Raw genomic sequence first — 24,066 nt, 5'->3', positions numbered from 1 at the left:
GGGGGAGAGCATGGGAGGTCTTCAGCTGCATGTGTGTGTGGGGGAGCAATCTGAAGTAAATACTGCAAAACACAGTTAAGCTACCGTTACCATGTGGCACTATTTCATGAAATCAGCACCAGCTACCATTAAAGGCCCCCAGCAACCTCCCTGCCCCCGGAGTGCTTGTTAGAACACTTACTGGCATGCCCCTGAATTCTGTAGATTAGAGTTCAGACTCTGTATCTAGTCTATCTGGCCCAAATATTGAGTCTGCTATTCCACGGATGCAGGATTTTTAACTAAGTCCTTAACATCACGCTACCTTTTATTCCCCCATCAATAAAATGTGGATAATACACCCTACTCTGGAAGGTTCTGAGGGCTGACTAGTTCGACACTTCTGAAGCACTTACCAAGGGAGAGAGCCAATCTACATATGAAGGAATACCTTGGGACAGAGAAGCCACTTGATATTAACTGGACATATGTCCAAAGACCTCTGCTAACCTCACATCCACAAACTCTATGATGACATATTTAGTTCCCCCAAAAAATGAAATTAGCTCTATCTCCCCTTTAATTGAGTGCTGTTTGATTAACTGTTTTCAGACGTATTTTTGATCAAAGATGCATGTACCTACATACTTACGTATGAACCTATTTCATCTTCAAGTTCGGATGGCAATAGTTCAGCCGGTGAGGGGCTATTGGGTTACCCAAATCGAACTGGTTTCTGATACTGAGTAGTAAGGATAATGAAAAACTTAATTGAAAATTTATCCAAATCTACTTGATTCCCGAGTTTTAAATTGTAAGGGGTACATGAATATGCACACATACCTAATAGATCCATTTCTCAAATCAATCCATCAGTTCCTATGCAAGAAACTATTAACAGAAACCAATGAAACTTGAGCAGTACAGTATAATGCAAATAATGGTTTTGGACTCAGCAAAACATAGTTAAGCATCAACAGCACTGTGGTCCAGCACAGCAGAGGATTCAACAATTAGCAGGACCAAATACTGGGCTTTTGTGGGGAGGGGAATAGAGCATCTGTGTCGGCAGCAGCTAAGTCTCTTACCACTAAGGAGACTGACCTTCCTCGTATAAAGTCTCGAAATGTTATCTCCCTTGTCCCCGTTGTTCTTAGGAAGCTACCTGAGGATATGCTAAGACGGGAGACAGAGGACATGGGAAATCTGGGAATCCAATGGAGGGGAGAGGCAATTTCAGGATAATGGCTATAGCAGCCACAGAAGTGACCAAGTCCAGACTGGACAAAACACATCGCCCCAGAAACAATTTCTTTCAGAAAATAGATGAAACCGATAATATTGACAAGTTCCTATATCTAGCAGAGTTTGTGGTCACATCAGCAGTAAGCTTGTAGGAACCTATGCAAACAAAGTCAACTGTTAACTCAGGGAACTCAAAATGCGGTATGGGGTGAGAGGAACACCCCACCACTCTGCTGTACACAGTGTTACATCATCTTCTAAGTCAGTCTAATAGCGTGAGCACAAAATTACAACCTAGTTCCGCTGGGGCAAAGCGGAGCAGGAAGGGAGCCCCCAGTGGACTGGGAGCAGAGGAGCAAACCTGACACTAGGAATTTGTGCCTCCAGTTGAGAATTCAAGTAAAAGCAAAAGAAACACATTATTGGAAGATACAGGCATGGTGACAAGAAGAGCCTGCTCTGGGAGGGGGGTAGGAAGGTGGGGAATGAGGTCAAGGGGGTAGTATTTTTCATTCAGAAGAACAAATCAATAGATCCATTTGACTCTGTAAACTGTGTAACTTCAAGAAACAGAAAAACAAAAACATGAGAGCCAGTGCCTGGCTCATAAAAATTCAGGAAAGGTAACTGCTTTATTGTCATGACAAGACAGATGACAGGTTTTCACTTCACCATTACATTCATGCTAGGGACAACACTGTTTCCCACTCCAGAGGCTATGTGGTCTTTTAAAAACACTTATTTACCAAGCTTGGGATATTTGGGCATGCTTAATAAAATTTTAAAAAAATTACAAAACATTTTTTTTTTTTTTTTACTGAGCAAAGTACCTAATTTTATACAATTTACACACAATTTTTAATTTTAGTAACAAACAATGATGTCATTTCACTTATTGATATTTAACAGTAACAAGACTTGCACTCCCCAAGACATGCACTACAGCCAGAAAAGAGTCTGTCGTCGACAGGACGGTCTTGGCATCTTACATATTGTTCCCACAAATTCTATTTGCTAGATTTTAAAAGACGCAAAGACAATGAACAGATGGCTCATAAAAAAGGAATAAAAACAGCCAATAACAACACTGATGTATCAATCTCATTTATGATTAAAGAAATACAAATCAAAAAAATAAGATACCATTTTCCACTTATATTGGCAAAGATTAAATTAAAAAAGGGCTCCTATCTATAGTTGAGCAGGGAAAACGTAGCTGGGGGTGAAGGCTGGTCACACACCTGATACTGTGGACATGGAAATCACAGGGCCTTTATTTATCAAAGCTCTAAGAGCACCCAAGCCTTGGGAACCAACTTGCAGAATTTTAAGGACAGAAATAAGCACGTACACCTCATAACACGGTTGCAAGGACAACCACTGCACCAATGCCCATCGTAAAAACTGCAATCAGAACGCCCAACCCGGGGCAAGGAATCTGTGCACCATGGCGCACCCCACTTAGGCCTCAGGCAATGGGATGGACACCCCCCAACCCCCGCCCCAGCCATACCCCCTACCGCGCCTCGGTCTCCTCCTTACCCAGAGTCCACTTCCCACAGAGGCAGATACTGCTGGAGAACAGCTTTCTCAGGACCTGAGTCAGCAGGAACTGAGGGGAGACGCAGGGCTTGGGGGAGTCCTCTTCACAGACAGAAATGAGATGTGAGAGGAGACCCGGCCCTCACTGCTGGTCAGATGCAAGTCTATGAATGTGAAGCTGAAAGTTACAAGAGCGGCTCTTACAATGAGGGAGAGAAGCTGAAGGCAAACCCGGCAAACAGGCTCAGGCAAACCAAGTGTCCTGAGGGGCACCTGTGCCCTGTATGTGAGGTCAGATGAGAAATGCCCCAGGCTACTGAGGTTCATTACAGCCTGACATTGTTACCTCTGGTCAAAAACATCCTGGCTGTTATTTACTGTATGGCAGAAGCCTCTAGCGCCTGTCGGTTATGCCACAAACGCACGGCAACAACCAGATGAGCAATTAAGACAATAAAAAGATAACGCAACACTATGTTTCCACTAAAGAGAAAAAGTGTACTAATACGGATTCATGATGGCTGAAAGATTAAGAGTTTAAATGTTTCCTCCGCATATTTGCATTTTCTATTCTTTTCTACAATGAGCACTTACCACTTTAGGATTCTGATACCTTTTCTACTCCTTGCATCAACCCAGTGTGATGGGGGGGGGGGGCACAGATATTCTAGTGAGCTATCCTCAACTGACAGCCTGCTGTTTCTAATAGGAAAACTTGTTTTTTTTTTTTTTAAAAACTGGTTTTTGAAATAAAATTTGATACTATCAGGCATTTTCTTTTAGTGAATACAGAAGATTACAAACAGTTTTCATTTTCCTTTGTTACTCAGGGAATCCTATCATGACTTTGTACCATTTCGTATTGGAATTTCTTCTGTGAAGCAAAAACAGTCCCAAAATGAAGGATCTTCAGGGGTCATAGGAACAGCAGATGATATTAAATCATTAAAGGTGAGAATAGTGAACTGCCTCTGAGTTGGTTTAGAATCATCCTGAGATGGAACCTATAAGGGAAAAGAATAGATTACCTCATTGTTTTACCGCATGTTCACCTTACGATCAACTTCATGATTAGGAAAAAGAGAAGTAAGACCAAATTATTACAGGTCAGTAATATTAAGTTAGAACAGGATTTCTAGATAATTGCAATCATCCCTCATGTCAGTGTTGCCAACATAACAAGTTAAGAAAAGTTAACAAATAACCTGGCCCTTGAACTTTTTTGGTTCATAACCTGTGCTATTTGTTTCAAATGTAGCTTTCTGAGCCACACATCCAAAAATTCTAAGAGATGAGTTAAAAGGATCCCCAAAAATATGTCACTTTTAATATGCAGCAAGGTTTTTCTGATGAGGTGGGCCATAACAAACTTCTGAGACCTCTCCTGAGGGCAGATCTAATAAAGTTCCCATCAACACACAGCACTCAGTGTGCCCTCGGTTTCGTTCTCAGAGAGAGCCCCCGTTCACAACTAACCCAGTGGAGACCTTCTTTACCATCTCATCTCCTCTCTGAGGGCAAGACGTGGGTTTCATACTGTACACTAACAAAGCCCAGTACAATTTTGCATGATTTGTCTCACAGCTAAGCTGATGGCACTGTTATCCCAATTTTACAGATGGGTAAACTGAGGCTCAGGAAGATCCAGCACTCTGCAAGCTCACCCAGGTTAACATGGCATACTTGGGCCTAGAAGCCGGGTCTTCCTAACAGCATGCTTGTCCTTGAGAGACAGCCTACAGCGCTCTGCAGCATAAAGCTGAGACTTACCCACAGGACAGGTAACCTGGGCCAGAACAGCTTCAGGTAACGTCCGTGTGTAACTAACTTAATGTCCCCTGTAACTAAGTTATGAAGACTTTAAATCCTTGGCTAATGATCAGAGGCAGGGTCTGTGTGCAGAGCTATTATTCCAGTCCCACTATGGTTCCTCACGCGGGTTCCCTAAAAACAGGGACATGCACACGGCTCCAATTCTTCTAACACTACCAGGATTCTTTAACATATTTCCGCAGAATCACAACTCTGTATGTGGAGGTCAGGGGTCCCTGACTGGAGGGTCTTTCTGTCTCATTTCCTCATGTAACAATTAACAGCAGAAGCAAGCAACCGCAGACTGTGATGGGAAGAACAGCTCCCCATATTCTGCTCCAACATGACACACGGCCCCCATGTGTGTCAGCCTGTAACTCTGGGAATAATTCAGGAGATCGCTATAAAAGGGGGAGGGGGCTCAACCTGCCAGATAATGCCATTACTCAGCACCCCTCAGCTGGTACCTTTCTATTCCACACAGCCCCAGGGCACCTGGAAATAAACCACTGCTAAGGGGCTATCTGGAGTTTCTATGGAAATAGAAGTACGAGGACAATACTAACAAAATAATATTCTTGAATATGAAGAAACAGGTAATACGCTCTTTAAAAATTTCTGTGAATTCTGAGATGATATTGAGGATTTGATAATGAAAAAACACTTCTAAATCCATAATCTTAAACAGACACCTCTAACATGATAGAAACCAGATGACTGTTTCCATCAATAAAGAACAAGTCCACACTGATTCATGCTTTTTATAAAAAAGTAAGAGAAATCTTAAAATCTTACATCCTGATGTCTGGATCCATCCGGTTTCCTAAGAGCCACGGCAACAAAATGGTGTTCATCTATTTTGCTTTCCTGAAAAATAAAAAGTAGTTAATAACATCACTAAATGTGCAAACTCCGATGTTGTTTGGTCTTTATTTTTCAATCTCCTTTCCCTCTCTCTCTGTATACACAGGAACATGCCTCCTCTGACCCATTTATGACATCACCTGGACTGTGGCTCCTTACTTGTGAATAATACTTCAGTATGTATTTCCTACTCAGGACATTCTCTCATGTAACCACACGAGTTAACAGCTTCAGGAAATTTACATTGAGAGAGAGGAATTCAATCTACCACCTGTACTGCAATGTTTGTGATTGAATCCAGGAATGTCCTTTCCAGCATTCCCACCTTCTAGCACCAGAGCCCATGGAGAGTCAAAGTCTGCTTTCAGCTGTCTTGTCTTGCTAGCCCTTGTGTCTTTTATGACAGCATTTTAAAATATAGGCCCCATTACTGTCCCTCCTTTATTAACAGAGCATTGCTCATTTTTTTTTGGTCTGACTATGCTTTTTCAACCAGAAAACGAACTAGACGGAGTGCCCTATCTGGCGGCCCATCGAGACTCCTCGGCCTCGGCCGTCACTGGTGTTTATTCTGGACATACTTCAAGCGCTCACGTAAAAAACTCAGACCGCAACCCTGGTTTGTAATCATTTCGTGAATTATGGAGTACAGCCCGTGGGAACTTCGTGGGAACTCATAGGTAAGCCTGAAAGAACACGTAGTTTTCTGCCCTCTGCTAGGTCTGAAACGTGGGGATGGGGCTTAGAATAGGACAGATACTGAGGTAATAGTTTGGATGTTTTAATAGTTTCTAATAGTTTATAAAGATATTGCAGTTACCTCAATATAAATAATATTTATTATATACGTATAATAATATATAAATAATATAAATTATAAATAAAACCACCCCAACTATTAAAGTTTCCAATGAAAAGCCACTTACTAAGGGATTCTTCCATAAGGTACCAGTCTGAAATAGGAAACTAATAGTCAGAAATAGTATCTTCTTCGTATCTTCACACCTTAAGGTACCCAAATTAGCAAAAAATAAATAAGATTGAGTAAGGGACAGGTATGTTTAAAAGAAGAAAAACTTAGAAGTGAAATGTCAGAAGACTGAACTGGTCGAAGGTGTTTTCCCTTTAACGAAAGGCAAGCTCACAGAATTTGTAAATATAGACACAACTGTCCTTACTGATGCGCTGCCTTCCCTTCCTCACTGTGAATACACGGACACGTGCACTTCCTAACGCAGGCACACTTCAGCTGTAATCACTTTTACAAAAACCACTGACCACTAGGTAAAAGCTCTGCGGTGTCTGCACCTGAGGGGACTATCAGAAGGAATCGTAGGCGACCACCAGTCCACCTTCTGTCCGCCTGCTAGAACACCAGGATGCCCTGCTCGACCCACCTATATATCTCGCCAGAAGCCACAACTCAGTGACGTGAATTTCAAAATACAGCTTCCTCCTACCTAATGAGACCTCATAAGCGCCATGTAAATATGAAACACGACACAAAAAAAACGAAGAGACCGCTTGACAATGAGTGACTCAATCACAGTACACCCACACTCAGTGGGACGCTGCAACAGCAGCTCTGTGAGGGGAGAACTTTGCCCCTATGTCCTTTCTATCAAAGACGACATACAAGAAATATCAGATGAAACAAAAAAAAGGAACCAGCAACTTAGCTACCTACTTAAACCAAGCTCATTCAGTGCCCCTGAATTTAAGATTTAACTTCTGAAGACTCTCCAAATTTTCAAGATTTTCTCCTAAGCTTACAAATTTTATCCATAAAATTACTGTGAATATCAGAACTTCCCTATAATCGCCAACAAACCAAAAGGGAGCAAGAACATTTTATCTTTTTAGGAGATAGTTTAGTGTAAAGATTACAAAGATCAATCATCTGCAGTGAGAGTGCATGTTATTTTCTTTATAATGTAGCCCATTTTTAAACAAAGACAAGTTTAAGCTGGAACTTAAAAATTCAAATTTTGTAATTTTTTTCAAATGGCAAAGCTGAAAATGTATCTGTCCTAAATATTAATACTTCTAATTCTTTAAGCACTTTCCTTTCAATGCAAAGATTTTTCTTTCAATCTAACCTCATCATTTGGAACTTTTTGGTGGTGACCTTCTATGGAAACTGAGAGCCTACAAAAGAGGACATCCCTCTTGACCTAAGATTCCATTTTTCTAGAGGATTATTCTTCCAGGTATGGAATACAATATTTAAGTGAAAGTCCTTTGTATTTGTTACAATAAATAATGGATTCTTGAGTATGTCCAAGCTAGCATTTTGGTCTATAATAAACTGAGCCGGGTCATATAGAAAGAAAAAGGTAAAAGAAAAAAAATATCTGAGTTTTCTAGTCCTGAATTCTAGTTATTTCTGAAGCCCCGTAAAGTGAATCCCTCCAATAAACCATAATACTGCATTTCTGGCTTAAATGAATTTGTGTTGGGTTCCTCCCTCTAATGACCAAGAATTGCTAATGAGAGACCAAATATAGAGAGAGACCAAAATCTTTAACTCAACTAATTATGGCCACATGATCATGGTCGTCTAACCTGGACTCTCTCTCTCAAATCCCCTCATCATGGGATTTCCCTTCCCATTTTACTGAACTCCCTGTGACTGACCTTTCAAGTATCAGCCTAAAATCCATAGGTTCTCACAGCTTCCCTCACCCCGCTCAGAGCACCAACAGTGGATTCCAGCCGCGTCTCATTTCAATGACCAGACCCCAAACTCATCTCTTAGACATGCACACAGTATGGAGAATCTTATAGTTAGAGCTAGTGTGATAAATTTCTTACTTCAAATGCCCATTCTTTTTCTTCTTCCCCATCCAGGAACAAACGTGTTTCCTTATAAACTTGGCCAATATCCAGATTTAATGGGGATATATCGAATTCAAGCCGTTGCAATTCAAAGCCTAGTCCAACACCAATGGCCTTTATGAAGCTTTCTTTGAGTGCCTAAAATACAGAGATATTTTCTATTAGAGCATTCAGCAAGCAAAATTTTTCATAAACTTTACAGGCCCAACGCAACTGGAGTTTTAACTCTATGCTACATTAGGGCTGTAAATTATTACTATTTTGGGAGGTGCCTAGGTGGCTCAGTTGGCTGAGCATCTGCCTCTGGTTTAGGTCATGATCTTGGAGTCCCGGGTTCACAGTCAGCGGGGAGTTTGCTTCTCTGTCTGCTCCTCTGCGCCCCCCCCACCACCTGGCTCATGCTCTCTCTCACTCACTCTCTCTCAAATAAAATCTCAAAAAAAAAAAAAATTACTATTTTTACACTTACAGTAGCAAAGAGACAAACCAGATGTGTGATCTTAAGGTCAATCATTTAATCTCTTGGTGCCTCCATTCTGTCACATGTAACAGGAGATACTAATGGTACCTTCCTCACAGCACTGTCATGATAATTAAATGAACTACCACGTGAAGAACATATGTTACATTAGAGCATATTACATTAGTATTTGTTAAATAATATGTCTCCTGGCATGTAGAAATATTACATTAGTGCTCGTTAAGTAAGGCCTCATGTGTATGAGCTCCTTTGAAAACAAAAACATTAAATATTATTTAGAATTTAATATTTAATATTAAACAGTGATAAAAGGTCTTGTTTTAACTTTAGAGCAGGTACCTTCTGAGAACTGAATATATATTCAATTTTCTTAAATATGATTATAGCAATGATGCATAAAAATCATGAAGTTTCCAAGTAGTCACCCATTTATTCCAAACACTTTTAAGAACTACTGGGTAACCAAAGGACTTTTGCTTCTGTTTTTAGTGAGGCTAATGGATCACCCTAGGCTTTTATTCTCATAATTAGAAAGAAATTATACCCAGTTCCTGTAAAACATGTCAAGTTGAGTCCATTCATCCTTAAAGCTTCTGATCGTTTCCCATTCTTTGTTGGTGAACTTTCTTTTCATAATATGAAAGAATTCTGGAATTGAACCACGACCTGCCAATTGAGGAAATACAAAATTAAAAATAGCTATTCTGTTAACCAAAACCGTCAAAGAGCACAAAGAGAAAGCTACAGGTCAACCTCACTTTTGAATATAATCACAATAATCCTAAACAAAATGTCAGCAAATCAAAGGTGGGAATTAAAATAAGATTCCGTAACCAGCAGGGGTTATCCCATAAATGGAAGCATAGTTTAAAAGAAATTGTGAAATTCTGCAGAATATTAAATAATTAAGGGGAAAAAAACCACATATGGTCATATGAATAGGTGCCTTCTGAAAATCTGATACAATTTAGCAGCCAAATGAGCTATAAATTCTAAGTAACTAGGAGGAAATTTCCTATATGTGGTAAAGCATCAGAAATCCACAAAAAACACTCTTAAAAGAGATACTCTCTAGGGTTTACATTTTTTACTTTGCTACAGAACAGGGGGAAAAAAAGCAATTTCCTTATTAGAAGTTTTTAAGAACCAAGAAAAAGCTGAGGATCTTTGTTATTACTCTTAAGTCACCACTTTGCAAAATTAACATATGCTCATTTCCTTCAAAATAGTGCTCTTTCAACAGGTTTCCTAATTTGACATCTCCAAAAGAAAAAGATTTTAATTTCTGTCTTTTCAGGGATGCTCCTGTGAAATAAGTGCATTAAAAAAAAAAAAAAAAGAAAGAAAGAAAAAGAAACTGAGACCCAGTCCTACTGCCTCTTTACAGAACATTCTCAACAGGAATAATAGAAGAATTCAGAGAATCCGATTCTCAGAATTAAGTGCTAAGATGCAAATTAAAAATACAACATGTGCCTTTTGTATTATACTTTTCCAAAATATGACTATTTTGTTTGTCTACCTTTACCCCTAAGCAGGACGTTTCCATCATCGTTCATTTACTTACTGTACAAATATGCAGATTATGTATAAACATTACACAGACATGTAGAGACCTAATGGTTACAAACGTCAATCCTGGTTCCTGGCCTCACACACCGACAGCCCAACTGGCCCATCAGAGAGCCTGTTCCCTAGGGAGATGAATCACAAACGTCTACCGTATGAATAAATGAACTTAGCCATTATTTGTTTACTTCCCAATGCCCTACTGCCCTATGTACTTCCTTCAAGACTACATATTTTGCAGAAATACCACCTCCTCCACTGTCAAGGCAGTCCCTCTGTAGATTGTGATAACACAGTTTATCTACTGTAACTCCAATTTCCATTTCCAGAATACCCAGCTCTAAAATCTGCGTGCCCAACTGGCTGACCACCACTCTTGAAGTGACAGCCGCCACTATACTCTTTAAGGGCATTAGAAACTTGTCTAGGGAAAAAAGATGTCAAATCCCCCTGCTGAACCTTTCCCTGGCATTTCATTGCTAACTCACCCCATAAGGATTCAACAGCTGGGCTCCTATCCTTTCCCCTGCAAACATCCCAGTGCTAGATGCCAGGGACATGCCAACGAGCAGAACAGACCCGCGCTCACCTCCATAGGGGGCTTACAGTTTCTCCTGCAGTAACCATCTATCATTCCCAAAGCTCTGTCAAGGGTAGAACCCCATAAAAGCCAATTCTTCCACATGACTGTTTATGATTCTCCTACCATTCCCACTTCAACAGTCAACAGTCTCTTCTTGTTAAGCCAGGAAATATTTCTGATGACCTTACAATAAGTGATATGTGGTCCTTTACAAATCAAGACAAACACTCATTTATTTTCAAGTTCATCAGACTCATTTAATTCATCTGTCTACTCCCTGGCACTCTATTCTTCTCAAGAATACCTTTGAACACATTTTATGAATTCAACTAATATTTACTGTCTGTATCTATTCATATTGTTAAAAGACTGCTATTTCCTAAAATCAGCCCAGCAAAGCTATAAAGTCATTTCATGTAACAGCACTGAAATAGTAAACTGATCTAGAAGTCCCAGGGAAGGGGATTCTTCTTCAGGCCATGGACCCCTTACTCTTCAACACCTTCTTTAAGCCCCTGAATAAACACGGTCTTGTTAAAAAGCAAACAGAACTAGTACATAACTGGCTTGAGAAAGAACACGCTTAAGACAGCAGGCTTGCAAAAGTGACAAGAGAAAAACTGGTATTTTAAATGCTGGGAGTGTTGTTATCTACATAAATCATCAACTGTTACCTCTTTAACAGATCCTGGCACAGAGCAATAACAATGGGGAAAAGCTACCTTGGATTTGGGAGACTGCATTGCATATTTTGAGTAGAACTGTAGAACTACCCAAAAAGCCATATTTAAAAATACATGCCTGTTGTCAACTACACTGTCATTTTGTTTGCTGGTTTCTTCATAACCTTCAAAAAGCCCTCTGATTTTTTTAACTAAATAAGATGGGGCAATCATGAAAGAAAAAAGATTTAAATATGCATGCTAATAAAAAACAAACTGATTAACATAAAAAGCAATCTAGCACAATCACTGAAAGCAATCACAAACTGATTATGTACAGCTAAAAAAGTATCCAATGAGTGTGTTTTCATATACTTTTGAGAGCATTTTATCCATTCCACAAAATAAGAGATTTGAGAGCAACAGGAAAAGAGGATTTTGTAAATATTCAGCCAAAGCACGACAGCGCCACGGTGTGGCACGTGGTGGAAATACATAGTGGGGAACAGTCTGTCTAGGAAACTGGAATTTAAAGGAAAAAAACAAAAAACAGTATGAAATACCAGAACAACACACCTGCCCCTCAGACTATCTGAAGGCAACACAACTATCAGCCATATAATCTGGCAAATCTTCCTAATACAATCTTCGACTTAATCATACCAGATATTTAAGAATTTACATATAAAGATAAAATGACTCAAAAATTAACATTGTTCTAGATTAACCAAGTTTACAGAAACCAGAGGAAAAGCATCATTAGATATTCACCGTTCCACAATTACCAACTAGCTACTCAAGACTACAGAGCAACCGGGAAGTTCATTGAACAATTAAACAGTAACAACCTACAACCAAGTAATTTACATTAAGAGCCTCCAGCAGCTGTTGCCAGCCTATGGAAAAAAATCCTATTAGTGCCACAACCGACATCAATCTGTCCCCCAAACAAGGTCACTAATGTGTATCTGGACCAGCATCTCAGGTGAAGTTCACTTTTCTTCCTTAAGAAAAGGGATCGGTTATTGGGGCGGGGGAGGGCAGGAGCTGAGCAAAGTCCAACTAACTGCGTGCGTAGGAAATACATTTAGTTTTTGATAGTAGATCATATTAGAAATTCCAGTAGTGGGGCGCCTGGGTGGCTCAGCAGATTAAAGCCTCTGCCTTCAGCCCAGGTCATGATCCCAGGACCCTGGGATTGAGCCCCGCATCGGGCTCTCTGCTCAGTGCAGAGCCTGCTTCTCTCTCTCTCTGCCTGCCTCTCTACCTACTTGTGTTCTCTGTCAAATAAATAAATAAAATCTTAAAAAAAAAAAAATTCCAGTAGTGTCATTTTCTGGATTACATACATTCTCGCTTCCATGGGAGGGGACAGATTTCTAAAATCTGAGTTAGTATGTACACAATGATGTGTGATTTACAAGCTTACCTGTTTGGGAATTTATCCAGACACAAACCCAGAATAAAGCAAACTGCACGAGCAACTCCTACTAGGTTTCACGAGCTCAAGGGACCCTTCCCAGATGTGCTGTAGGGCAGAAACACTGGACCAAAAGGCAGCTACCTGAGCTGAGGCCCTCCCTGTTGGTAGCCCTGAACCCTGGCTGCTCTACGTGTTTCTGTGAACACTTTTTTCAACACACACATGTCAACACACACATAGGAAACAGACCTACAGAGCCAGGACAGGATTCTGTGGCTGTAAATGTGCTTTCTTTTAGAGAATCTTTTTTTTAAAAGATTTTATTTATTTGACAGAGAGAGATAACAAGCAGGCAGAGCAGCAGGCAGAGAAAGAGAAAGGAAAGCAGGCTCCTCACTGAGCAGAAAGCCCAATGCAGGACTCGATCCCAAGACCCTGAGATCATGACTTGAGTAGAAGGCAGAGGCTTAACCCACTGAGCCACCCAGGTGCCCCTGTAAATGCGCTTTTAAAGATCCTGAGGGCAAGGTGGAGGGGCAGGAGGGTGAGACCGCCCCAGGGACCAGAACACGGAACATAAGAGACCCCAGGGCCTAGTTGTACACCTTGAAACTTTAGGTCATTTGTCCTGCTGGGTTGCACACTTGCTTGGAACCCATGCCTCCCTTTTATTTTCCAACTTCTCCCCTTTGAAGTGGGAAAGTCTACCCTACACCTGTTCTACCTCCTGTGGGAGGAGATGGTCTGTTTTGTAGCTGAACAGGCCCGCTGAAGAAAGAGGACTTCTGCCCCACCAGGGAGCATACCCACCTCACCTCTACCGGACTTAGATCAGATGATGACGTCTGGAACTTTCTGAGTTGACGATGTTCAGAAAAATCTTGGAGTCGGATGGAATAGGCTAAGATCTGGAGAGGCTGGGATAGGATGACTTTATTTTGTATGTGGGAAAGACAGAAACTGGAGGAGGAGGAGGCAGAGGATGGACTGTGCTGGGTTGGACAGTGTCTCCCCCAACTCATGCCCATCCAGAACCTAGGAAATGGACCCTTCCATGCACACGGTGCAAATATTATCAAGCCAAGAAGAGGTCACACTGCGTCAGGGTGGGCCCCGTATCTACTGACTGCCGTCTTTCTTTTTTTTTTTTTTTTTAAAGATTTTATTTATTTGTCATAGAGAAACGAGAGCAAGCACAGGCAGACAAAGTGGCAGGCAGAGGCAGAGGGAGAAGCAGGCTCTCTGCCAAGCAAGGAGACCGATGTGGGACTCGATCCCAGGATGCTGGGATCATGACCTGAGCCGAAGGCAGCCGCTTAACCAACTGAGCCACGCAGGCGTCCCCGACTGCCGTCTTTCTGATGGGAACGCTGAGACAGAGGATGCAGGAGAGAAGGCTGCGCGAAGATGAAGGTAAAACCAAAGTGATGGAGCTACAAGCCAAGGAATGGCAGGGACCGCCGGGGGACCAGGACGGGGTGACGAAGGATTCTTCTCTGGAACAAGAGAGGGAGCGCGGCCCCGTCAACACGCTGACTGACTCGCGGCTCTCGGAACACACGGAGTTCTGTGGTGGCACGTCCCCACGTCACACGCAGACGCACCGCTGCGCTCCTGGGACTGAGCTCCGCGCCCACGGCAAACGTCCCCACGGGCCTCCAGCACCTCCTGGCTGGTACCCACGGACATCGGGGGTCTCTGACGCTTCGGGCGGGGAGTCGCGGAGACGGAGGAATACGCGAGGGACGTGCCGGCAACCCTGAGCACGAGGACGCCGAAGCTCTGCCCTGGCTGCGGCCGCTCCCGCAGCCGGGTGTCGGGTGTCGTGTGTCGTGTGGGGCTCCTCCGTCCCCAGCCCGTCCCTTCACCGAGGGAGGCCCAAGCGCTTCTCCCACCGAGACTTCCAAGCATTTTACACTGCAGCCATATGAACCTCCGTCAACCAAGGGTGCCACAACGCAGTCCCGCATTCGTGACTGAGAAGACTGACGGAAACCGGCCTTCCGCGGACCTCGTGGCTCCTTCCGGCCTTTGGGAGCCTGACAGGAAGCCGTCCTCCGGACGTCTGACGAAGCGGACTCGTCCCTGGACTCTAGACCATTAGAAGCTAGCTCTCCTCGTGCTCCGCAGCGTGAGACGGGGTCTGACCGCGCCGCACTACAAACAGCGAGCGCGCGGCGTCTCTCTCGGCCGCCCTGCCAGGGGCGTCCGCTACAGCGTCCCCACGTCAGCACGTTGGCCACGCCCCCAAGCAGTGTGCAAGCACAGAAGCCGCCTGCGCTCTCAGAAGTTCTGTGCCAGCGGGTGTGGGGTGGCTGTCGCGGCGTCTGCCGTTGCAAGCAGCATCCCGACCCCTATCAAGCACCACTCCATACACGCCACAGCAGCGACGGGCACAACCACCTTAGAGTGAGCGTTTCTTAAGAAGGTTCTTAGTGGGACACCTGGGTGGCTCAGTTGGTTAAGCAGCTAGCTGCCTTTGGCTCAGGTCATGATCCCAGCGTCCTGGGATCGAGTCCCACATCGAGCTCCTTGCTTGGCAGGGAGCCTGCTTCTCCCTCTGACTGTCTGCCTGTGCTCACCCCTCCCCCCGATAAATAAATAAGATCTTCAAAAAAAAAAAAGAAGGTTCTTAGTAACGTCAGCCCTTCCCAGGTTTAGGCCCTGATCTACCCAGCACTGCTGGTGACAGAACTGTTAAGCCCTTAGAATGTGAAACACAATACACACACAAATTCTAGAGGAACGAAAGATTTAAATGTACAAATAATTTTAGAACAAAATCTAGTAGACTCTATGGGTAGAGTAAATCTTTCATCAATTATTTTTTCCAAACAAGACAATTCAGAACTTATCAAGGAAGAGAGAGATGCATTTAATTAAAAAATAAACTCATATGGCCAAAAATATAAGTTTAAAAGATAAATATAGAATGGGGAAAATCCAACAAATTTGGTCAATAGACTGTTAATATCCATAATATGTAAAAAATCTTTTATATAACAATTAGTATGGATATGTAGTTTACACACAAAAAATTCAAAGTCAATAAGCTATTGACTATGGATCACTCTTGTTATCAGAGTAATGTACATTTAATAAATTATCTTTAACCACTGAACTACTCTATGTAAATAACTCTTAACACTCTTAGCTGACTATTCTTCTGCTGATACCTCGCTTTTGTTTACAATGTCTAACGCAGCTGCAGAAAATGGTAAAGCCAGGCCCTCTCACTGTAATTCTCATCCTCTTAAGACATCAGTACCTCCAGGGAAACCAGGGTGGCTCAGTGGGTTGAGCCTCTGCCTTTGGCTCAGGTCATGATCTCAGGGTCCTGGGATCGAGCCCCTCATTAGGCTCTCTGCTTAGTGGGGAGCCTCCTTCTCCATCTCTCTCTGCCTACTTGTGATCTCTCTCTGTCAAATAAAATCTCAAAAAAAAATAAAAAATAAAAAAGGAATCAGTACCTCCATAAAAATGTTAAATTCATTTGACCCAGTTCACAGAATTTTTCATACACTTTTGTGCTGGCAAGTCCTTACATAGCTATCAACAAAATGTAGTAGTGAAAATCAGTGGCTCGATATGTGGGCTCTGTATTTGTGGCTACAAAGCCATGATCTTCTATTTTTGAGCTGTCACCTTGGGCCAGAGTCTTAATCTATTCTTTTTTTTTTTTAATATATTTATTTGAGATAGAGAGATAGCAAGAGAGAGAAGGTGCAAGCGCACACACAAGTAGGGGGAAAGAAGGGAGAGGGAGAGAGAATATCAAGCGAACTCCACACCAAGTGCAGAGTCAGATGTGGGGGAGGAACTCATGACCCTGAGATCACGAACTGAGCCAACTGAGCCCCCCTGGCACACGTCTTACTCTTTTGTATACAGTAAAAGGAGTACTTACATCCTAGGCTTAAGCAGATGAAGAAAACATTTAAGAGGCTCTAACACAGTGTCACAAAGAAGAAATGCTCAGTAAACACTAGCTCCACACTACACACCCCATCAAATCCTCTACATAGTGAAGACCTGTCCTGTATCCAGGCAGGGGGAAAGCTCCCTGCAGGCAAAGACCTGGTTCTCCTGTAAGAAGGTCAGAGAACAAAAGGAAGAGTGACTTACTGAAGGTGCCTGCAGGCTGTGTCTCCAAGCTTAAGAAAAATGCTTTAAGCATATCCAGCAAAACACGGGTCCAGGCAAAGAGAGACCAGTCTATGTGCAAACGACAGAGGAATAGACTGTACAAGCAATATCGATGAAAGCTGAACCCGAGAAAGGGAGGGGGTGAAGAAGAGAAGCAGCGGGGGTAGATCCATGGATGTTGAGGATTAAGACCCAAAGAAGAACTACTTATGATTGTAATTCAGAACAGTTTATATTCCAGCTAGAATCTCAGATGAGTAACGTTTTCTGTTGTGGCTGTGTACTCATTTTTTTATTCTTCAACAAACACAGTCGGTAAAACCTAGAACCCAGACCCTCTGTACATGCAGTAAATAGTCATGGAGCACTTGCTCTGTGCCACACACTCGGGTAAGTCCCAGGTCCTCGACAGCGAAGACAAGCCAGCCATGGTTCCTGACCTCTGGTGCGGGAAAACGACGTTCCAGTAACTAAGCTACAATCACAAATCAGAAGGGCCACAGAGGGTCAGAGAATCTTTTCTAAAGAGGTACTCGCTCTGTCTCACCCTTCAGGTCTCAGCTACTGAAGAAAAAAGACAGGGCAGAAGAACAGGCAGAAGGAAGGACTCTGAACAGGAAAAGATCTGCTGCACGGGAGGTAATGAAAGATGAGTGTGGACAGCTCTGAACAAGGAGAGCGACCAGAAATGTGGAGAGAGAGGGATATGAGATCAAGACGATAGGGTCATATTAAGGTGACTGGGCTTATTAAGAACCAACCCAAGAGTTTTGAGAAAACTGCTGTAGGAGTTTTTTAAAAGATTTTATTTATTTATTTGACAGACAGGGATCACAGGTAGGCAGGCAGGCAGAGAGAGAGGAAGGGAAGCAGGCTCCCCGCTGAGCAGAGAGCCCAATGTGGGGCTCCATCCCACGACCCTGGAATCATGACCTGAGCCAAAAGGCAGAGGCTTTAACCCACTGAGCCACCCAGGCGCCCCCTGCTGTAGGAATTTTTAAAGACCACTGTCTTCTGTACAGAGAAATGTACTACCCCTGTGGGGACAAAAGTGAAAGGGGTAACTAATTATAATAATGCAGGGAATGGTATGATGGAAACAGACAGACTCTACCACCTTCCTACTTATAATACCACTTCTCACTTTATACTTACTGTACTTAATTCACAGAGCAGCTCTTCTAGAAAGCAGTTCTTTGGCAGTCATTTCAAAGCTGTTAAAATTAGTATTAAATCTCAAAATATAGTTACTCTGTCCCTCCAATTAATATCCAGCCATGTTTATAATAAAAATGGAAATATGAGGGACGCCTGGGTGGCTCAGTTGGTTAAGCAGCTGCCTTCGGCTCAGGTCATGATCCCAGCGTCCTGGGATCGAGTCCCACATCGGGCTCCTTGCTTGGCAGGGAGCCTGCTTCTCCCTCTGCCTCTGCCTGCCACTCTGTCTGCTTCTCTATGACAAATAAATAAAATAAAAAATCTTAAAAAAAAAAAATGGAAATATGAAAATGTAAAACCATGGCGAAAAAAATTGATTTTGGTCTTTTCCCAGATTTAAGTCATAATTTTTATAGTAAATCTATTTTATCCTGCCTTAAACATGACAACAAAATTACACAATTCATAAAACTATCTTTTTTTTTATACTTATAAAAGCCTTTAATGCTGGATAAAAAATGATGACCTACAGAAGTCCTTCCCCCCCTTGGGGCGCCTGGGTGGCTCAGTGGGTTAAGCCGCTGCCTTCGGCTCAGGTCATGATCTCAGAGTCCTGGGATCGAGTCCCGCATCGGGCTCTCTGCTCAGCGGAGAGCCTGCTTTCCTCTCTCTCTCTGCCTGCCTCTCTATCTACTTGTGATTTCTCTCTGTCAAATAAATAAATAAAATTTAAAAAAAAAAAAAAAAAAAAAAAAAGAAGTCCTTCCCCACCCGGGTTAGAAAGGTACTGCACTGGCACCTTCCTTCCAGCAGCGTCCCCAATATCTTCTAATCCCTCTTTTCTGGATAGTCATTTCTTGAGTGCAAACCATGCACAAGCTACTTTGGTATAAGGCTCTTTTCTCCATTAAAAAGAGAATCAAGTGGCAGATGCAACAGTGTCCCCAACCGTGAACATCTGGCTGGAAGAGGTCCAGAGCCCCCAGATCCATCAGCCATCCCACAGCAGCCATGGAAGGGACCAGAGAGCAAGGGCAAGCACCTGCTTCCGCTGGAAGGCAAGACTCTGCAAATCCCTACATGCCACTCGCAGGGACAGGAGAATGAAGGACAACACAGAACTGAGTCTTTCAAGGTACCCTTGACGCGCCAAAGGCCGACTCCATCTTGAGAGCAGACGATCTAATAATGATGTCCGACACAGGGTATTAAGCTGTATCCTCCATCACTCGGCAGCTCACCTCACTGACTCAGGTACGCAGAGCAATTCTAATGAAAGCCAGCGAAGTAGAACAGTGTGTACTCCCCCGCATGATGAAACCGTGTGCACTCATACTTCAGAAATGAGGGACACGATCACAACACTAGGGACAAATGGAAAAGATCTCTTCCTCATGTGAGATGTATCAACAGGTCTTTGGCAATGAAGCAAAGAAAGTAAAAGGTCTGGACACTGAGACCAGCCAAATAAAATCAGTCAAAATAAGTATGGGGGGAGGGCTCTAATAAAATACAATTAACAGGAAACCGAGTTTTCAATTTTTGCTCAATTACCTTATCAATGATTAAAAGTTTCAATTAGCAATTACTTGTTTATCCAGTACCAACCATAAGCCAACACTGTTCATGAAGCCAACTGGTAATAAATTCTGTCTCACAGGCCTAATTTCAAGGCAGATATTAACCTGACGAGCCAGTGGTCACTGTAATTGTGCTGACTGCACTGTATGGACCAGTGGCCTCTCAGATGATTTCTGATTTTTGGATTCAGGACAAAAGAAAGCTATGAAAGCATACGCGCTTGTTCCCATGCTCACCTTTTCTGAGTAAGCTGCCTTTTATTTCTTTTCTTAAAGATCTTATTTATTTGCGAGAGAGAGAACACAAGCACAAGCAAGCAGAGGGAGAGGGAGAAGCAGACGCCCTACTGAGCAAGAAGCCCAACGTGGAGACTGATCCTAGGACCCCAGGATCATGACCTGAGCCGAAGGCAGACGCTTCCCTGACTGAGCCGCCCAGGGCCCCTTATTAGCTATAATCCTGCTGAAAAGCGGATCCTCTCCAGAGAAAACTATGTGCATATTCATATGAAATGTAGTAAACAATATTAAGGGGGTTAAAAAAATGCCTTGATGCTTACCCAGGGATTTCTGGGTCAAGCCCCCATTCCTATGAGAGCTTCCTGAGCAAAGTTAAGAACCGAGCTCTCACGGAGAGGCTCACGAGAAGGTCAGGAAGAAAGGAAGTGGTGGGAGAACGCGAGTAAATACACTGACCGCAACAGTGAGAGGAGAGTCACCTGGTCCTCTGAAGCCCCAGTGGGGCAGCACAGGGCACGGCGGCATCTGTCTGACAAAATACTTAGCGGGCCCTCTGACCACTACACAACGTCGGGGCAGAGACGTGGGCGGCCACCAATCTCGGAAGGAGCACACAGTTCTTGCTCTCGTGCAGCTTGTAAGGACCATGAGTGACAATCGCGTATCCTGACAAATCGTCAGGAGCTGAGACAGGTTACTGGCATGAAGGAAATGTCTCTTACGAGAGCCTATGGCTAAAGAATCTAGCTACAACAGAGGGTTCACAGAGCCTTACAGAGTGAGACTGAGGTAACAGCCAACCAGTCCATGGTCATCTCTGCAGAAACAGGGGTGGGGTGAAGTTAACACAAATCTTCCAGACTAAGGTAATGGAAGATTCTGTGCGGAGAAAGTGCCAAGACGTGGAAGCCACACTCCGCAGTTAGGAAGATGCGGGTTCTCTTCGCCTGCTCCTTACCTCCTGCCAACTGTACTAACGCATTCACAGGGGTTTGGGGGGGCGGGGAGCCTGAAACCATGAAATCGGACACTTTCCATAGAGCACCGGGTACAATGCGCTGGAAGAGAGGAAGCGCTCACTCAGTGTGAGCGATGCTGAAAATCACAGAGCGGTGAAGAGAACCTGTGCTCTGCTAAATACAGTCTGGGTATACCGACCCCACAGTCAATGTGAAAAGTTCCTACAGCCACCAATTATGAATTTCTAAAGCAAAATACAGGCAGCTTAAATATTTTACTAACTGCTTGCTCTTTGTTTTCACTAATGTAGTAAATGGGATGCACTGAACTGTATTTAGATATAACACAAATCTCTACCCAAGGGCTAGAATATACTTCACCATTGAGACTTTTTTTTTTAAGCAAAACAACTTCCTGATGAATTCTGGAGAATACTTGAGTGAAACAAAGTTCTTACAATATAATTATTAATTTTCTGAATGGAATGCTCTTGAAAATTGATGAATTCGGTTTAACATCTGTTATTTAAATCAAAGACAAATAGCTATTTAAAAACTGCTTTTTAAAAAATTTGACCACCTTGGAAAACAGTTTCAAATTTAGTCTTATTTAACAAACGGAGGTATAACCCAAAAAGAAAACCCTCATATTTTCACTTTGCCTCCAGGCAAAGCATTACATGCATCCCCAGTACTGGGTAATCTTGCCTTTACACAGAAGTCTGTTGATGTTCACTGAAAAGAGGAAACACACCCTTTTCAGATTCATGCTCTCTCAGATACACCACCGTTGAGTACTGAGCACATTTTCCCTAAGTTTTAGTAACTGTAATCCATCTCCTGGCCTGAGATTTCAGAACAGATAAGACTGAGAAAACAAGACACTTAGCACCGCGAAAATGCAACATTACCTGGAAAACTGGTCTTCATTACATCGATTCCAACTTGTAGCTCAGGTTCAGCAGCGAGCACCGCATAGTCCCCTTGATGAGAGACATTAAAGTTGAAGTTGGGGTAGGGATTCAAGGAGTCTTTTGCAAGAACTGGTTTTCCCTTTGCAGTTCTTTGCAAACGAATATTATTCCAAGGAATATTCAATTTCTCTGCAACTAATTTCCTTATCATCAGACGACCAGCCTGTTAAGGAAGTAAAACATGTGGTATGTATTGAAGTCTACTAAAGACTCAGATACCCTGCCTGTAACATACAAAATCTATTTTTGTGGTTTCTAAAATAAATTCATTTTTAAGTGTTTAAAAGTATATTATTAAACTTGCTGTGCTAAGATTTAAGCAATGCTTAAGAAAGTAGAAGAGGGGCGCCTGGTGGCTCAGTGGGTTAAAGCCTCTGTCTTCAGCTCAGGTCATGATCCCAGGGTCTTGGGATTGAGTCCTGCATCAGGCTCTCTGCTCAGCAGGGAACCTGCTCCCTCCCCTGCCTGCTTCTTTGCCTCCCTGTCATCTCTCTCTCTCTCTCTGTCAAATAAATAAATAAAATCTTAAAAAAAAAAAAAAAAAGAAAGTAGAAGAAAAAGTTAAAGTCCCTCTTTAGCAATTCCCTCCCCTCAACAAATAACCACTGTTAACAATTCTGCATCTTTCTGTTCTTCTAAGTATCTATATACCTTTTCATTTAGATATGCTTTTTTTTTTAATGTAGATACATATTTGAGATCCTACTATAAGGAGTACTGCCACCAGGCCTAAGCTTTATAACTTGCAAGTGTTGGGGATTATTTCATGTCTGTACCTACTATGAGTCCGCTCTGCCTTTTAAGTGTAGTCTAATATTTCACAATATCAAGATACTCCTCTTGATGGACTACTCCGCTATTACTGGGCTTGTAGGCTGGCTCTAGTTTAGCTACTATGAAAAATTTCCCAGTGAACAGACCTATTCTACCTACATCTCTGTACGTATGTCCAAGTACTTCTAGATCCCATATACCCACCACTCAGCTTCAATAATTAGCGATGCATGACTTGTTTCACATACACCCCTCCTCCCACTGTCCCTCTTCCATGAATTATGAAAAAACAAACTACTCAAATCATACAAAAATGCCCAAGAGCAGGAAATAACAAAGTCTGTAATAATTTATAAAATGCCTTTCCGGATGTCTCCCCTTCCATTCTAACATTCTAACCTTGACTTTCAAAATCTGCACGACGTTATGAATTACACAATTTCTTACAAACTATAAAAAAGTTAAAAGAAATTCACCACTCTGCCTTCAAAACACTATCAATTAGTCCACAGCCCAAACGAAAAGGTGTTTCTATCCGGGGCACTTTCGAGCAATGGCGGTCTTGGAAGCGACGATCACCAGAGGCGACTTCAAACTGCACCCTGCGGCCGAGGTAATTCTGAAACCCAACTTTCCCTTTGTTGCTTGGAAAGGCCTAACCACAAGCAACACCTCATTTACAACGGCGTTCCCCGAGCGACGCAGTCGGGGAGGGAAGCCCGAGCGGCGTCCCCCCGCCGGGCCGGCTTCTCCGGGACGAGAAGGCCGGCCCCGGCCTCCTCCCGCGACCCCGAGCCCCCCGTCGCGGTGTGCCGGGGCCTGTCGGTGCCGGAGCGGGGTCGCGCGGCGGAGCGCCGGCGTGGCCCGCAGACACGCTGCCCGCGGGACGCGCCGCACGGCCGCCAGCCCGCCCCGACACACAAAGGGCCCTCCGCGCCCCAGACCCGAGTAGTACCATGGCCGCCTTAGCGTCCCGGGCAAAGACGAACTGGCCGATGCGCTCCTTCTCCTCGGGCTGGATCGACCGCACGGCCAGCAGCCACTCGGCGCGGCTCGGCAGCCAGGTGCCGCACGAAAACGCCCAGCGCACGCCCTCCATGGCCGGCACCAAGCGGGACCGCGGCGCGGGCGAAACCATGCACCGAGAAAGGACCTCGCCGCTAGCCAGGCTCTGATGGCGCGGACGCTGGCGTGGCCCCGCCCCCTTCTTCCCAGCGTCGCGGCGGAGGGGGCGGTG

The 24,066-nt window shown here is 43.4% G+C and overlaps 1 protein-coding gene across 3 annotated transcripts; it reads right to left on the bottom strand.

Moving 5' to 3' along the window:
* Positions 1-1,837: 1,837 nt before the first annotated feature.
* AASDHPPT (aminoadipate-semialdehyde dehydrogenase-phosphopantetheinyl transferase) lies at positions 1,838-24,047 on the bottom strand. Of its 3 annotated transcripts, none has more exons than XM_082684214.1 (7): positions 23,785-24,047; positions 21,993-22,218; positions 9,306-9,427; positions 8,257-8,418; positions 5,374-5,445; positions 3,620-3,770; positions 1,838-2,944 (listed from the first exon to the last, which is right to left on the bottom strand). In XM_082684214.1, the coding sequence occupies exons 1-7, from the start codon at positions 23,965-23,967 to the stop codon at positions 2,931-2,933; spliced, it is 930 nt and encodes a 309-aa protein (XP_082540340.1). In that variant the 5' UTR covers positions 23,968-24,047; the 3' UTR covers positions 1,838-2,930. The 3 variants fall into 3 exon arrangements, with proteins under 3 accessions (XP_082540340.1, XP_082540339.1, XP_082540338.1); XM_082684213.1 differs by having other exon boundaries at positions 1,838-2,930; XM_082684212.1 differs by having other exon boundaries at positions 1,838-3,770; positions 23,785-24,025.
* Positions 24,048-24,066: the final 19 nt, after the last annotated feature.

The sequence above is a fragment of the Mustela nivalis genome, assembly GCF_964662115.1.
Source record: "Mustela nivalis genome assembly, chromosome: 9".
NCBI classification, from domain to species: domain Eukaryota; kingdom Metazoa; phylum Chordata; class Mammalia; order Carnivora; family Mustelidae; genus Mustela; species Mustela nivalis.
Note: the sequence above shows the minus strand (reverse complement) of the source record. Positions and strands in the feature narration are given on the sequence as shown.